The following is a 15,948-nucleotide window of genomic DNA, read 5'->3' on the forward strand; positions in this document are numbered from 1 at the left end:
GGTTGTCTCCCCTCCCACCACTGCCCATGTTGTTGGCCATTGGGGCAGGGAGTGATGGGAGCTGTACTCCAGCAGCAATGGAAGACCCCAGTTTGAGAACCCCTGCGGTAAGAAAAGAAGAGCACTGCTGTCCATGGTCCTGGGTAAGAGAGGAGGGATACACATTACTGAGACAACTAACAAAAGCATGTGAAATGGGACATGGCCAATCCTTTAAAAAACAAATGAACGGGTACCCTCAAAATGCCCATTGGGATACAGACAATGAGGCACTTCACACGATCAGTGTGAAGCGCTGGAGGGGGTTCTGCGGGGAGAGCGGGCTTAGCCTGTTCTCTCCGCAGCCGAGCAGCCGCTTGTAGCTGGGTGGCCGGATTGGCCGCCCACATGACTGCCAGCTCCGTCACGGAGCCAATAGGGGCAGCGGAGATTGGGGGCCGTGCGGCCCTCAGAAGTTCCAGGATGCCTGGAGAGACCTGAGAGGCTGCTTGCAGCCTCCTGGCGGGGGTCTCCTTGCCCCGGCAGCTGCGCCATGGCGGCACATGATCAGGAAACCCGGGTTAGCGGAGTGCTCACTCTGCTAACCTGGGCTAAGGGGAGGGCTACTTTGGCGGGCTAGCCGCCAGAGAACCACCGGGCTCGCCCACGAGCCTGCTGGTTCTCACAATGGGGTGAAACCGGGCTGGGCTTCTTTAGCCCGGTTTCCCCCCATCGTGAGAATAGCCTCAACAGGTGCAAAGGTTTGATCTTGTCGCAAAGTGAAACATTAGAATTTGAATATGATATATGTGTGTACATGCTTGCTGGGTGACAATGTTTTTATCAGGAGCAGATTTAGGGGGAGCCATACAGCACTCTGTCTAATGCACTGTCTTCAAAATGCTTTATGTACCACTTGTTTTATTACTTGTATTTGTAGGGCTGTACAGTTGGGGATGGGCCTGTAGCACAGTGGCAGAGCACCTGCTTAGAATGCAGAAGGTCCCAGGTTCAAACCCTGGCATCTCCAAGCAGGGCTGAGAAAAATTCCTGCCTGAAGCCCTGGAGGCTGCTGACAGCCAGAGCGGACAATATTGAGCTACATGGATGAATGGTCTGACTCAGTAGACAGCTCCCTACGTTCCTATGTCCAGAGCCCAGAGAAATTTGCAATGGGAAGTAGTAGATGGCTAGGAGATGATGTCAAACATACGCATATACTGGGTCAAAAACAAACTGAGAAGGTCAAGATACATTCCATCCGGCAGGTCCTAATTAATTGACCTGGCTGCCACATTCTGAACTTCACGTTCTAAAGGTTCTGGACAGTCTTCAAGGGCCACCCTATGTATGATGCATTGCTTGGACAGAGACAACTGTGACAAATCAGCCCTTCTCAGGAGGGGCTGCAGCTGGTACATGAACCAAAGTTCAGTAGGAAGAAGTTATGCTACCATATTTAACCAAATCAAAGACGACTCTGAATTTAAGACGACCCCCCTTAAAAAGCAGAGATTAAATACAGGTTATACCTGCATTTACTCAAAAGAATCAGGACTGTGAATTTAAGACTACCTCCTGATATCAAAAAACTTAGTGTGGTGGGGAAGTAATATTAGATTCAGGTAAATACAGTGAATTGCTTGTTTGTTTTTTAATAAAGAACAGTATATTACTTGTCCTCTTCTTCTCATTTTCTGGGACGAATGCTAGTCAAGTTTTTACAGTGAAACAAAATGAAGCCGTAACAGCAGGGAGCTTGAGGGGATATGAAAAGGATAATTGCTTGATCTCTGTTTGTTTACCACCGTTTATTAGTTTATTTTTTTTTAAGCTTTGCCAGAAATTAATTTTTAAAAAGCTACTAAGCAGGATTTGTCAAAAAACAACAACAACCCCACACACTCTCCCTGCTGCTCAGAAGCCACAACTTTATTTTCCCCTCCTCTCCTGGTCCCCCTGCAGCCCAGATCAAATGCTGTCCAACTGTGGTCACTATCGATTACATGCTTCAGCTCTTCAGCTCCTCTAATCACATCCCTTGGGTTACTCAGGATGATGCATTGCTTAGCGTCGAGTTCTTACTTTTTATCGCTAAATTATTGCGGACTGTAAAGGCCCACAGTGGGCCTCAGTGTGCTTCCAGGCACAACTCGGCACAGGTAGAGGCAAATGAACAATATGTAAATCCGGCTACCAGCCCGACTTCACACAGATTCAAACATAACATGGAATGTGAGTGATTCCCAGTCCGGGATACAGACCCATAGCCTTGAGAGGAGTTAGAGTGAGGCTCCCCTCCTAAATTTCTCTCTGCCCCACCAATTTCCCCCCAAAGAAATATTTTTTAAACAATTGATCTTTGCTTGCACTTAGAATGGACAGGGGTCAGATAATCTGCCCCCCACTTTTTGGCACCCCCCCAAACCTTTAGGCTGGTTATGGGCCTGCAAAGATATGGAAGGAACCTGGAGTTGGCACAGCAGATGATCACATCCCTCTGCTTGTTGGAGGTAGCCAAGCTGAGCCAGAGTCACACACCCTGTCCACGCCTCTCAGGGAGGCCCTGGATGTTATCCCAGCCTGCCTTGAGTTGTCCTCAATAACAGGAGTTTAAACAAATTTGTAATCAATCAAATTTTTAATCAAACAAAAAGAGCTACAGAGCAGGAAATAAAATCATCTTAAAGGAGAAATAAACATTAGGGTCTCTTTACTTGTGTTGCAGCCTGCCATAATTCTGTACCATGATCTGGCAGCCATGACTGCACATATGAAACTGCCTGATCCTTCCTAATGAAGCTGCCTTATCCACATCACTTGTCCATCTAGCCCAGTATTGCCCTACACTAATTGTTAAAAGTCTCAGGAAAAAGAGGCTAAACAAGGGGCTAATGTGTTAAGGTTGCTAAGGAGGTCCAGTTGCTAAGGGTGTGCTATACAATGGATTGGTTGCTATTGGAGAGAAAGAGATCAGACCAGTTTTGGCCGTTGGGAATGACAATAGCGAGGAGTTAAGCGGTGAGCTAACAGGAAAGAGAGATCGTGGAGATGCAAAGTAAAAGAAAAGGAAAGAAGCCAAGTGGTCAGTAAAGTACATAAGAACATAAGAACAGCCCTGCTGGATCAGGCCCAAGGCCCATCTAGTCCAGCATCCTGTTTCGTACAGTGGCCCACCAGATGCTGCTGGAAGCCACAGGCAGGAGTTGAGGGCATACCCTCTCTCCTGCCCTTACTCCCCTGCAACTGGTACTCAGAGGCATCCTGCCTTTGAGACTGGAGGTGGCCCACAGCACTCCGACTGGCAGCCATTGATTGACCTCTCCTCCATGAAGTTATCCAAACCCCTCTTAAAGCCATCCAGGTTGTTGGCTCTCACCACATCCTGTGGCAGAGTTCCACAAGTGGATCACGTGTTCTGTGAAAAAGTACTTCCATTTGTTGGTCTGAGACCTCCTGGCAATCAATTTCATGGAGTGACCCCTGGTTCTAGTGTTGTGTGAGAAAAAGAATTTCTCTCTCCACTTTCTCCACACCATGCATGATTTTATAGACCTCGATCATGTCTCCCCGCACTGGTCTTTTTTCTAAACTAAAAAGCCCCAGGTGCTGTAGTCTTGCCTCATAAGAAAGGTACTCTAGACCCCTGATCATCTTGGTTGCCCTCTTCTGCACCTTTTCCAGTTCTACAATGTCCTTTTTAAGATGTGGTGACCAGAAATGTACGCAGTACTCCAAGTGTGGTCACGCCATAGTTTTGTTTTCAATCCCCTTCCTAATGATCCCTAGCATGGAATTGGCCTTTTTCACAGCTGCCACACATTGAGTCGACACTTTCAACGAGCTGTCTACCACGACCCCAAGATCCCTCTCCTGGTCAGTCACCGACAGCTCAGACCCCGCTCAGACATCTCAGAATATAAGAAAGGACTGAAGTCAAGAGGGAAGTAAGATGAAGGGTGAATAAGAGCAAGAAAGCATCTAAAATATCCTTCAGAGGAACTTCCAGTGAGAGATACAGCCTCGGAAAAGACTACAACTCCCAGGAGCACCTGTGCTTTTCCAAAGACTCCAGGGAAATGGGAAAGGCCATTTAAAATACAAATCACAGAAGGCACTGGCTGACATACCATGCAAGGATATGTCAGCTCAGTATACCATCCTACTGGAAACAAAGGGCTTAGGCTTATATCATGTCATTTCTACGATTTTGGGATTTGTGCAACTTGCATGCACACAGCCTTACTGGGCTGACATACCCTTGCATGGTGTGACAGCCACTGCCTAAATCTCCAAGCAAAGGAATGTGCTTGGAAATTTAATTAGGGGAGTAACTTGAGTTCAGATATTCAGCCATGATTCTTGAGTAAAGAACATTGAAAACAACATTAAATCTTTAAAGCTAGACCTGTAAATAGTTATACATGAAGTTTAGAACTAAAGTAAATTCTTTTTAAAAAATAAACTCTTATACCTTCTAGTTCTATCATGATCTCCTGACTGGGTTTCATTCATGCCTTTCACCATACTCCATTATTGAGTCAGTCTAGGAGAGGGGAAAAGCATCTTTATATATATTTCTCTTAGGCATACCTGTTGCTAATCCCATGTGTGGCAGCTCTCATGAGAGTTCACGAGCAGCTAGCAATGAGGATGAGCAAGAGGGAAGAAAATGGTGGCGGCAGCCAGCTGGCCAGCTGAGAAACAAAATGGTGGTGAATGTCGGCTGATGGGCCACCCAGCAGGGTGGGGGGGAAGAGTGATGCAGGGAGTATGGGTGTGCAGAAAACATTGGCAGCGGTAGTGAGTGAGCAGGTGGGTGGGGAAGTAGCCGCCAGTGGGCAGGCGGGGGAAGCACGGGGGAAATGGCGGCAGAAACCGGCCAGCTGGTGGGCGGGGGAAATGGCGCAGGTGGGTGGGCAGGGAAGAATACGGTGATGGCGGCCGGGGTCGTGGTTCGGCAGCGGTGGTGAACTAGAGGCACAGATGCTCTGAGCCTGGCCCAGCTAGTTTACATGAAAATGGGGGATAGACTGATATAGCCTCAGTGAGAGAAGGATTCTCCACATTAAGTGACAGTGAGTGCACAGGGGATTGGACAGAGATCTGTCCCAATCTGGCTGGAATCCTGTTGGCTGGAAATGCCTGGAGTTAAATCTGGGTCCTTCTATATGCAAAGCATGTGCTCTGCCACTAGCTATATATGATCCTTCCCCATGTATGACTAGAAGGTCATTCACATGGCCATTTTACCTGGGGCCAGGGATGGCTGGAGGGAAGTCAGGATCATTTGTACCTTCCCCCACATGACCGCCACTCCTGCCCCTCTCTCTGTGCTATGCTTACATGCTCACTGCTGCGGCGAGGGGCACCAGAAGAGAGAGGCAGGAGGGAGGGAGGCTGCCCGGCCTCCAGGAATCCCACAATGCACTGCGAGAGCAGCATGGTGCATTGTGGAAATTCCAGAGGCCAGGTTGCTTCTTCCCACAGCCTCTATGGTAGCAATGGCTGACTGTAGTCTGAATGGTAAATCCCATTCCATGGTCCAGAGCTAAACTACAACATGCATAAATGGGTTCAGGTGCTAAATATGCTGGTGTGAACTTGACATCCATGAAGTCCATATGCAGGCAGACCCTTGGGATGACAACCTCCGCATTTGACAAATGGCTTTTACCAGTTACGCACAAGCCAATTATGATACTGCAAAATTACAGGAAGTGGGGGAAGAAAGAGTCCAGCTTATTTTACTAATGCAACTTAAAAACAACCCCTGCCAGCAAAACCTGCAGATGCCTTCCAAATGGATCCAGTAATTATACAGTGTTCACCATAATTATTTTTTGAGTACTGGATATACAACAGTAACTTCATACACTGGCAAACTGTGCACCAATTTGCAGTGTCATCCAGAATGGCATTTTGTTCAAATGACAACCTGAAATATATTTAGAGAGTGAAAGGAAGAGGGAAGAACATTACTCTGATATGCCACAGTGATTTTGATTTTGTTACATTGCTCGAAAGCAGAGATATGCCCTCTGGCCTCAGCTCTCTTCAAAGGGTGCCATCTAGAATGTCAGCCTTAAAACAAACAAGTTGCGATACTTAAGGGTGCAGCAAAGGAAAGCAGAAGAAATGAAGAAACAAAACTGGCACCAATGAAAGTATCGTGAAGCCTATAAATATTTATCAAAGCTAACTTTTCAGGTCATAAATAAAGTAATGAAGGTTGAAGGTACCAAGGATGTTTAGGAAGCATGTTCATTCATGGGACACATACAAACCAACTGATTAATAAAATTAACTTCATCCCTGATAACTAAGCTCATGAGGCAGAGAAAGGAGCTCCCAGTCTGCGCTGGAGCAAAGTGCTGATTGGGGGGAATCCGGAGTAGGACTAAGTGCTCCACGCCCAATACGGGCCATGCCCCGTGTCTGACATTGACACAGTGGGTGTGGTCAGGCATGCACCTGCACACCAATTTGCAATGGAGTGGAGGCCACCAGTGGGAGCTTGTCCCACAGCCACTGGTGAGCTTCCGACACTCCTGGTGGCAATCCCTGATTTTTTAGCAGGGGGAAAGCAACTGGCCCTATTAAACCCCAGCACAGCATTTCTCTAGTAGCTGTTGCTGATGTGTTCTTTCTTACAGTGATTCACCACACAACGGATAGCAAGCAGGGATGTGCGCGAATTGATTTTTGCTATTTGATTTGAGTTCAAATCAAACCAAAATTGATTTGAGTTCAAATCAAATCAGCTTGATTTGATTCGAGCTCGAACCTGCTGCCTTCAAATCTGAGCTGATTTGATTTGAATTTGATTTTATTTGATTCAAATTTGAATTGATTCGTCTGAATTTTTAAAGGCTGGGGGGCAACAAAGCAGGTTGGGTGGCAGGGCCCCATGGATTCCAACTGCCACCCACCCCCAAAGGAATCGGACAAAGGTCAAGGTTTAGGAATTTTTGTGCTGTGGATTCTCGGTTGTGAAAAAACTTCACAGGGATTCCCTATTTACCAAAGCTAACTTTTCAGGTCATAAATAAAGTAATATAGGTTGAAGTACCAAGGATGTTTAGCAAGCATAGGCATTCATAGGACACATACAAACCAACCAATCTTCATAAGGATTCCCTATGAAAAAGTCATTTCACCACAGATTAAAAATCCTAAATATTCACCCCTGGCAGTGATGGCAGAAGCTCAGAGGGGACAAAATGGAGATCGCTGTGGACAAAATGGAGGCTTGAATCACCGAATCAATTCGAGCTTGAATTGAGGGTGATTTGATATGACTTCAAATCTGAAAAGCATCCTCAAGGGTGATTTGGTTTGAGGTTGAATCAATCAAATTGCACAGATTCGATTCGAATCAATTTTGCCACAAATTGATTCGCACATCCCTATTAGCAAGTGAGCAAGCAGGGAACATCTTGGTAAAATGCTGGGTCCTGAAAGCAAGTGCTCCTGACAGGCATGACATCCGAGCCCACCCAAGTCTGGTTCCTGCACTGTGTTATCGACATCCTCCCAACTTCCACCTAATTTCCGTCACCAGGATTTGAAACTGGGCAGAAGAAGTCAGGCGAATGTCAGTAACAAGGCATGGGAACTGGACTTGGGCGGGTTGAGACATGTTGTGAGACGAAAGTTTGGGCGGTACAGAAGTTTAATAAATGAATGAATGAATGAATGATGCCCACCAGGAATGTGCGCTTTTAGTTCCCCACATTTTACCAACATGTTCCCTGGTCCTGACTTGCCAGCAGTCATGCAAACACGCCCTTAGACTGTGAGCCCTTTGGAGAAAGGGAACCATCTTATTATTCTTATCCTTTACTAAGTGAACTGCTTTGAGTTTTTGTTGTTGAGTACAGCATTTAGAAGCCTGAAGTGACAAAGGGGTGAAGAGACACAACAGCATGCAGCAGGGCTTCCACACATGCTCTAAGGGATGCTGTATGTGAGCATAGTACCCCCACTTTCTATAATGCTGGAACAAGGCTACTGTCACAGCAATATGTGGACTGGATTTTACACTGGGTGGCTTCACACAACCGCCTGTACGTACTTACAAGGTAGGTACAAGAGTATCTGAAAGATCTGAGGAGTGCATACTCCCAACAGGCGTTATGTCTGAGCCCCCCGACCTCCAGTTCCCATTCCCAGGTACCCACTTCCACTTGAGATTTTGCCATCTTCCTGCACCCACTTGAAGCCAGAAGTTGAAGTTGGCTAGACAAAATCGGTAAAGTCTACAGCGGAAGTGGATAATTTCCCGCCCAGGGACTTTTTTTTGTATGGGGACTTTTTTTGTACAGCTTATTGGTGATTTAAAATTTTTATTTAGTACATTTGTATATAAATGTATTAAATTAAACAAAAAACAAACAAATAACCGAGGTCAGGAATGGGAGTGGGCAGTTCAGACATCACGACCATCAGGAGCACACACTCCCTGAACCCTCGGTTTCCCTTCAAACCTACTTTAGGTACTTAAAGGAGGACATGTGAAGTTGCCCATTGTGAACATTAGCCCCACTAAATCATCAGGCACGGTAAATAAATAAAGCATTAAATATGAGTTCAAATCCCTGTTCAGCCATGAGACTCACGGCATGACTCTGGGCCAGTCACTTCCCTCTCAGTTTAACCTACCTCACAGGGTTGTTGTGAGGATAAGCATAATCATGTACACCACTCTAGGCTCCTTGGAAAAAGAATGGGATATACATGTAAAATAAATAATAATTTGAAAAACTAATTTCTTGGACTTTGCATAAACAGCTACTCAGGTTGTCTGGCCACCAATTATATATGTATTCATCCCCCTCTGTGTTGACCAGTTTAACATTTCCCTCAATATCCAGCTTCCCCAATGCCAAAAATAAAATTAGAATTCTCTTCTCTGTGGAATCCCAGTGGACCTCAGTGGTGAGGATGTTCTCATAGCCCCTGAGAAACATATCCGAACATGAAAGCAACTTGGTAATCTCAGTGTGACATAGGTGTTAACTAACCTGGAAGCCAACCAAATGGATGGTATTAAAAATCCCCTTATCTAACAACTGCACATTTCAGCATTTCTATGACAGCTTCCATGGGTTGCCTAAAGGCAAGTAGGTTACTGCACAGGAATATATATTATAAATATCACACACACACACACACACACACACACACAAACACACACACACAAGCTGAGAGTCAGACACATTGCTAATAATTAACATGACCATCAAAATCCCCTGACCACACTAAAAATAACGAGTCATCTACAAGCCCAGCCAAATAAAGTTGTCAGCATAGCCATACAGAGATAAAAATAAGGGGGGGGGGGACAGCAAATATACTTCAGAGTAAACAGCTTATTGGTGATTGAAAATTGTGCACACAAGGATGCTGTCAAGGAAAAGAGTGTTAAAAGTGAAAATGTGTATGTTTGCTTTTCATATACCTGTCCAGTCTCCTATGACTTTAAGGTGAACTCCAAATGTTGCTTTGGTAGCTGTTGGGCACTGAAAAATGAAGCATATTGAGATGCGGTTAGGAATAAATCACTAATAGCAAAACACCACATGAAGTCAAAAGCTGGGAATGGGACATCAGCAAGAATTTATAAGATCAGCCTGATGTTCAAAAATGTGTTTGAATGGATGGGAGGGCTTTTTCTGACAGAGTATGTGTGTTTTCCTCTCGATCTTTAAAAAGGCACATGCTGAAACAGAATTTCTGTATCCAAAGCCAGAGCCGTGTCTGAAACCCAGGGCCAGAAATCAGGACTGTAAATAAAGCAGAAATTTACAACTTAGTGTGGGGACACAGAATTCAGCTTTCTAAGAATCTTGTTCTTTTCTTAAAACCAAGCACCAAACATGCCAACAGTCAAACGTCTAGTTCATATGGCTTGGATGAGAATTTGGGCTGCTAGTGTTTGATGAGATTCCAGAAACCAGGCAGTAAATCTTCCAGGGACCCGGACGTGGGTTTCAAGAGCTGTGCATATCTCCTTACTGCTTCGCAGGATGACCCGGGGGGAGATATGGACACACACATACAGCCATAGCCTTCCACCAGTGACAGTGGTTCCAGGGGGTGTTGCAAGGGCAGGGGGAAATACCTGCCAAAAAATGGTGAAGGCTACTAGTGGCACAAGCTATCCTGCAAGAAGCCCAGGAGGCTGATAAGATCCTACAAACAGGCCTTCCTACACGCACCGCTCAGCTGGCCTCCGTACATGCACAGCAGCCATTTATATTCAAATGGCTAGTAGATATCCGCAGAGCGCAGATGAGTGGCAGGGATGAGGTGGCCTCCCCGCAGAACCCATTGGCCTCCTGGACTTGCCGCAGAATCCTGGGCGCCAGCAGCGGTGATGTTCGCCATTTTTTGCAGGTCTTTCCCTCTACTCTCTCAAAACTGCCATCATTGTGAACGAGATCTTGCTTAGCAAAGGGAACAATTCATGCTTGCTACCACAAGACCAAGTCTTGCGGTAGCAAGCATGAAATGTTCCCTTTGCTAAGCAAGATCTGCCCTGGTTTGCATTTGAATGGGAGACTACATGTGTGAGCACTGTCAGATATTCCCCTTAGGGGATGTGGTCACTCTGGGAAGAGCACCTGCATGCTTACATGGAGGAGGTACTGTGGAAGAAAACGTGGTCTTCACACTATATTTATTATAATCCAAGTACTGCTTTATTGATAAAATTGTTTCAACTGAAAATGGGTCAGAGAGAGCCCGTACAGGTCACAGACCTGATCAGATTCCAAAGACCCCTTGCAAAGTACAGAACAAAGTCTTATCTTGTCAAAAGAGGAAGTTACATCATTTGCCTTAAGTTGCTTAAACATTTCAATCAGTTAGCTGGAAGTTTGCATGTGTATATTAAAACAAGGAAGTTACATCAACAGATCATCGCAACTCTGTATGATAGGATGCTCCAGCCAAGTGCAGCTGCCACCACGGTCTGCTAAAGCATTATTCAAATCTTTAGGGACTTTCCCCAAAATTCTCTTTAAAGCCAAACCCCAAGCTCACCATTTCCGGCCTGCCTGCTAGCCGGTGTCCTGTTTTCTCCTTGCAAAGCATCTCTGCTCAAACAGTTCTTGGATCAAGCTAATAAAATGGCTTCTGTTTGGTCAAGCGAGCGAAGCTATTTCCACAGTTCTAAGTTCCCGCCATGGCATCTCCATAACAAGGCTGAGAGAGAACCCTGCCTGCAAACTGGGAGAAACTGCTGCCAGTCTGTGTAGGCAAATCTGAGCTAAATGGACCAATGGTCTGACTTGGTACAAGGAATTTCCTATGTTCCTATGTGATTCTAGTCTGTTCTTATGTCGATGATTTCTCATGCTTTCCAATAGAAGAGTTTCCCTGCATTTTCCAGGGCACTCATGAGGTTTCCCTGGAGTTTGGATTTTTCTTTCTTTCTGTAGACTAGGAGGTCATTCACACATTCGAAAACTGTGTTCTACCCAGGTTTGGGAACTGTGTATATTCCCAATTTTTGATTGTGTGGAAGCAAGGTTAGAGGAAAACCTGGGTAGAAGTGATTGGGGCTATTCTCACGATTAACAAAAAACGGTCTGGAACCCCTGGTAAAAAGCAGGTTTGCGGAGCGAGCACTCCGCAAACCTGCTTTTTACAATCGTGAGTAGCCGCGCCTACTCATGAGTAGACTCCCAGCTCGGGGGTCTCCCCGCTTGTGCAGGGCATACTGGGGCTTGCGGGGGGCGTGCAGCCCCCAAGCTCCCCAGCCCCCGCCAGCTCTGTCTTGGAGCCAGCAATCATGTGGGCGGATGATCCGGCTGCCCAGGGCTCCCTCCCCGCTCACTCGAAGAAACTGGGTCTTGCGAATTGTGAGACCCGGCTCATTGTGTGGAAGCAAGGTAGGAGAAAAAACTACCCAGGTTTTCCTCTAACCTTGCTTCCACACAATCACTTCTACCCAGGTTTTCCTCTAACCTTGCTTCCACACAATCAAAAATTGGGAGTACACACAGTTCCCAAACCTGGGTAGACCACAGTTATCGATTGTTTGAATGACCTCAGTGAGTCACTCACTGCTCTGTTGGCAGCTGCCTGATAGGGGAGTGGACTGAAATTCACCCACTCTTCTTCAAGACTGCTGGTCACCATGTTTCTCCTAGAATGTCCCTTGGAACATCGCTACGTCATCACATTGTGCCGCTCCAAATGGCATTATGAGAAATAAATGGTGGGTGCCAGATGGCAGCTGAAAAACAAGAAGTGCTGGTGAAATGCAGTGGGGTGGGGCTGGTTTTGACCCCCCCCCAAATTGCCAAAGTTTTTGAGCTTGTTCTTAACTGGGGAAAAAAAGGTTCTGCCTTAATGTACTGCATTCATATATATGTTGTACATTTCACGTGTGCAAAGCACTCCACATATGTTATTTTAGTGTTCCCTACAACTGATCTGCAATGTAGGCCGGTATAAGTATCCCATATTGCAGATGCTGGAGGCTGAGGAGGAAAGAACAGTAGCTTGCCCACAGCGACTGAAAGACCCACTTCCACACTCTCTCCTGCCTTCTGGAAAACCTCTGGCTTCCATGCACTAGGCTAGGGTGACAGAATCACAATCTCCATAAGAAAGAGGATTTATAAGCTTCTCCTCCAGCACTTGGCCTGCCTCCAGCACTGTCGTCTCCTCCTCAAGGTCTCTCATGGAGCCCATGCTGCTTTCTTCTAAGTTACTGGAAAATGAAATGCCAAGCAAGCCCTCCTTGTATGGCTCCCCTGGATGCTACTATGGCATTACTTTAAGATATTACCCATAAAAATTAAGATTTGTGTATTTATTTCCCTCTCAGATTTTAGGAAACATTTTTCAAACCATGTCCAAGATCCTAAGGGCTCCTTGGAGGGTTCTGGGAAGCCTGATTAGGCTATTAAATCTTGCGGAAGGAAACAAGCCTATCGTTTGGGATCCTGGGAGAAAATGTCCAAAGAAGTCTTTGGTATGCTTTGATTAATACAGTGCACGTGACACGTGTGCCTTGTTCTCTTCGTTTGCACAGGGTTCCAGGTCTGTGAATTCACAGAACCTGTGACCTATCATGGCGAATGTAGCACAACAGCCAGGAAGAGCGGTACACCAGTGTCTCGATACATCTCCTAACAGCAGGGGAGGGAGGCTGGCAACAGCCCATTTTCAGCCGCCACCACAGCCTCCTGGCCCCGCTCTCCTGCGTCTGACGTCGGATGCAGGGGGCTAGCTAGCCAGATGCGTTGGGCAGCACGGGCCAATCTCCCTCCAAAATGGAGCTGCGCGGCCCTGTTTGAGAGGGAGATCAGGCCCGCTGTGTTGATAGCGAGGCCAGGAACAGCTCTCCCTCCTTTAAAAGGCAGGGAGAGTCACTCCGGCTGTGCTGCCAATGCTGCATAGGCTGATTTTGGTCCCAAGCGGATCCGCACATCCCCGTTTGGGAGCAAAATAATGCCCCCTGCATCTGATGTCAGATGCGGGGGCATGTCTGGGGCTGTGAGGTGCGGCCCCTGGGCGAGGGGGCCCTGTTTCTTTGAACCCAATGGTGGCTCCGCCCCCATCTCCTGATTTGTTACCCTATTGGGCCTACAACATAGAAGTTCTCAATGATCTAGCACAGGGGTGGGCAAACTTGCCCCTGCAGCTGTTGTTGAACTACAACTCTCATCATCCCCAATCACAAGATGATGGGCGCCATAGTTCAACAGCAGCTGGAAGGCCAAGTTTGCCCATTCCTGATCTGGCAGGTCGCACTGGATGGCTGGCAAGTTGCCTTCTGCTAGGTGGTTGCAAATTATGTACATTCTGTTGATTGATTGATTGTTTAATTTGCATGCTGCCTTTCATTAAAATAACCCCAAAAGTTATTTTAATTATCCTGTAAACCACTGATGTGTTCCCCACTTATGGCTACATGAGTGATAATAAGAACAGTTTACAGGATAATTAAAACAATGCACACTTAAAACAATACACAATTATAAGTATTACTATTAAATTTAAATATAAAAATAATACAGTTCTATTTAAAAGTTTAAAAACTATCGGAATTACAGTACTATAGTTTGGTGAGACTGGAGGAACCCAAGAAACCAATCCAATGTCAAAACATTTCCTTGAAAGCATTCTATGCATTGCAAAGAGCCACCGTGCTGGGCGTGGCCCTCTCCAAGCCCAGCATGGCATCCCTTAAGTGGCTGTTCCTGGAGACTATCTTATGTTTCTTTTTAGATTGTGAGTCATTGGGGAGAAACCCTCTTTATTTATTTGTTATTACTTATCTATGTGAACTGCTTTGAGAACTTTGGCTGAAAAGCAGTATATAAATATTCATAATAGTAGTAGTAAACATTCTTCAGAGGAGAGTAAGGTTGCCAACTGACCAAGGGGCAAACCCCCCCCCCCAACAAAAAACCTGGCTTATTCTGGCCTGTGCTTGGACTCTCAACTTGATGTGTACAAATCAGTAGGCCTGTGCAAGAATCCAACTCCGAATATCCAATGGGGAAAGCTCAGGAAAGGACTCCACTTCTCGGTGCTCCCGCACACTTTCCCAGATGTTACTGGAGCTCAGCGGGGCTCCTTCTTAAAAAAAAAAAAAAGAGGATTCATCACTAACACTGAGTAAAGGGCAACTGTGTGCAGAGGTGAGCAGTAGGAATGGTTGCCTCTGCCAAGGAAGCTGTGTGGATTGTTCAGCTGCGAGCCGAATATTTTCAGCTGAATCTTCGTCCTTTTGGTTGAATTTTCTGCTGAATCTCCATACTGAGCGCCAAATATTTGCAGAGGCCTCCAAATCAGGAGATCAAAGAATAAAATAAACTTAAACCACCCATTAATATCTGCAATTCAAGCTGCTGGTGATGGCAGTGCATACAGTGGCCAGCTCAAAGCTGGCAGTTTTACCTCTAAACAGGACACACTCAGTACAGAGAGATCTGTACTGAAAAAATACTTCCGTTTGCTGGTCCTAACTTTCCCGGCAATCTGCTCCATGCATAATATTATAAACCTCTACCATGCCTCCTTGGAGTCACCTCTTTTCCAAACTAAAAAGGCCCCGATGCTGTAGCCTTGCCTCATAAGGAACGTGCTCCAGGCCCCTGATCATCTTGGTTGCCCTCTTCTGCACCTTTTCCAGTTATACAATATCCTTCTTAAGATACGGTGACCAAAACTGTACACAGTACTCCAGATGTGGCCGTACCATGCAAACCCACCCCATGTGTGTTCCTCAGGCAAGTATTGCAAGTATGTGCTTGTGGGCCCTGGAACATATACTCCAATAGTCCTTATTTAAGCAGGGACACAACCACTATTTTCTGATACTTGTCCCTGTTCAATCACAGCCACTACTTTTGCTTTTTCAAGATACCTTTTTAAATTGTGTTCGGTTGAGCTGTTAAGCATTGTCATTCCCCAGAGTTCTGGTCCCTCCACAGGGGAGTTAAATCTCAGTAGGTGGGTAATGCATTATGTCTCTAGTGCACACTGCACACTGCACGTAAGTAACCTGAAGGCACCATGTGGAGACACTGACTCAATTCACTGACTCCAGCTGTGAAGACATATTTTGAATTGTTGATGGGACAGTGATGGTCTATTATACCTTTAAGCAAAAGGAAAACAATCACGCTTTGGGTATTTAAATCAGAGACGGACACAGCTATAGCAGAATAAACATATCTCGCATTCAGCTGATTAGGGAAGAACATCTAGATATATGTAATAATGTGGGGTGGGGGGTTCACCAAGGACTGGGGTGTTACAAGCTGTGATGCCTCACCATGAGGTTTTCAGATGTTTATAGCTAGCAAATCAGCTGCTGCCACCACTTGAGGAAACTTTGGGCTTTCATTCTGAGCTCTCAAAGCACTCAGGGTAATGGTTACCCTGAGTACAACCATCTACTCTTAGTACAAGAATCTTCTGTCTTCACATGGGAATTGA

The 15,948-nt window shown here is 45.9% G+C and overlaps 1 protein-coding gene across 7 annotated transcripts in view; it reads right to left on the bottom strand.

The window, feature by feature from the left end:
• Nucleotides 1-15,948, bottom strand: part of NOX4 (NADPH oxidase 4) — a 184,471-nt gene that overhangs the window by 77,753 nt on the left and 90,770 nt on the right. For all 7 annotated transcript variants that reach the window (XM_053309412.1, XM_053309411.1, XM_053309410.1 and 4 more), the window contains one exon: nt 9,443-9,503. In XM_053309412.1, coding sequence (XP_053165387.1) covers nt 9,443-9,503 — 61 coding nt within the window. The remainder of the gene's footprint in view (nt 1-9,442; nt 9,504-15,948) is intronic.

The sequence above is a fragment of the Hemicordylus capensis genome, chromosome 3 (genome assembly GCF_027244095.1).
Source record: "Hemicordylus capensis ecotype Gifberg chromosome 3, rHemCap1.1.pri, whole genome shotgun sequence".
Lineage (NCBI taxonomy): Eukaryota > Metazoa > Chordata > Lepidosauria > Squamata > Cordylidae > Hemicordylus > Hemicordylus capensis.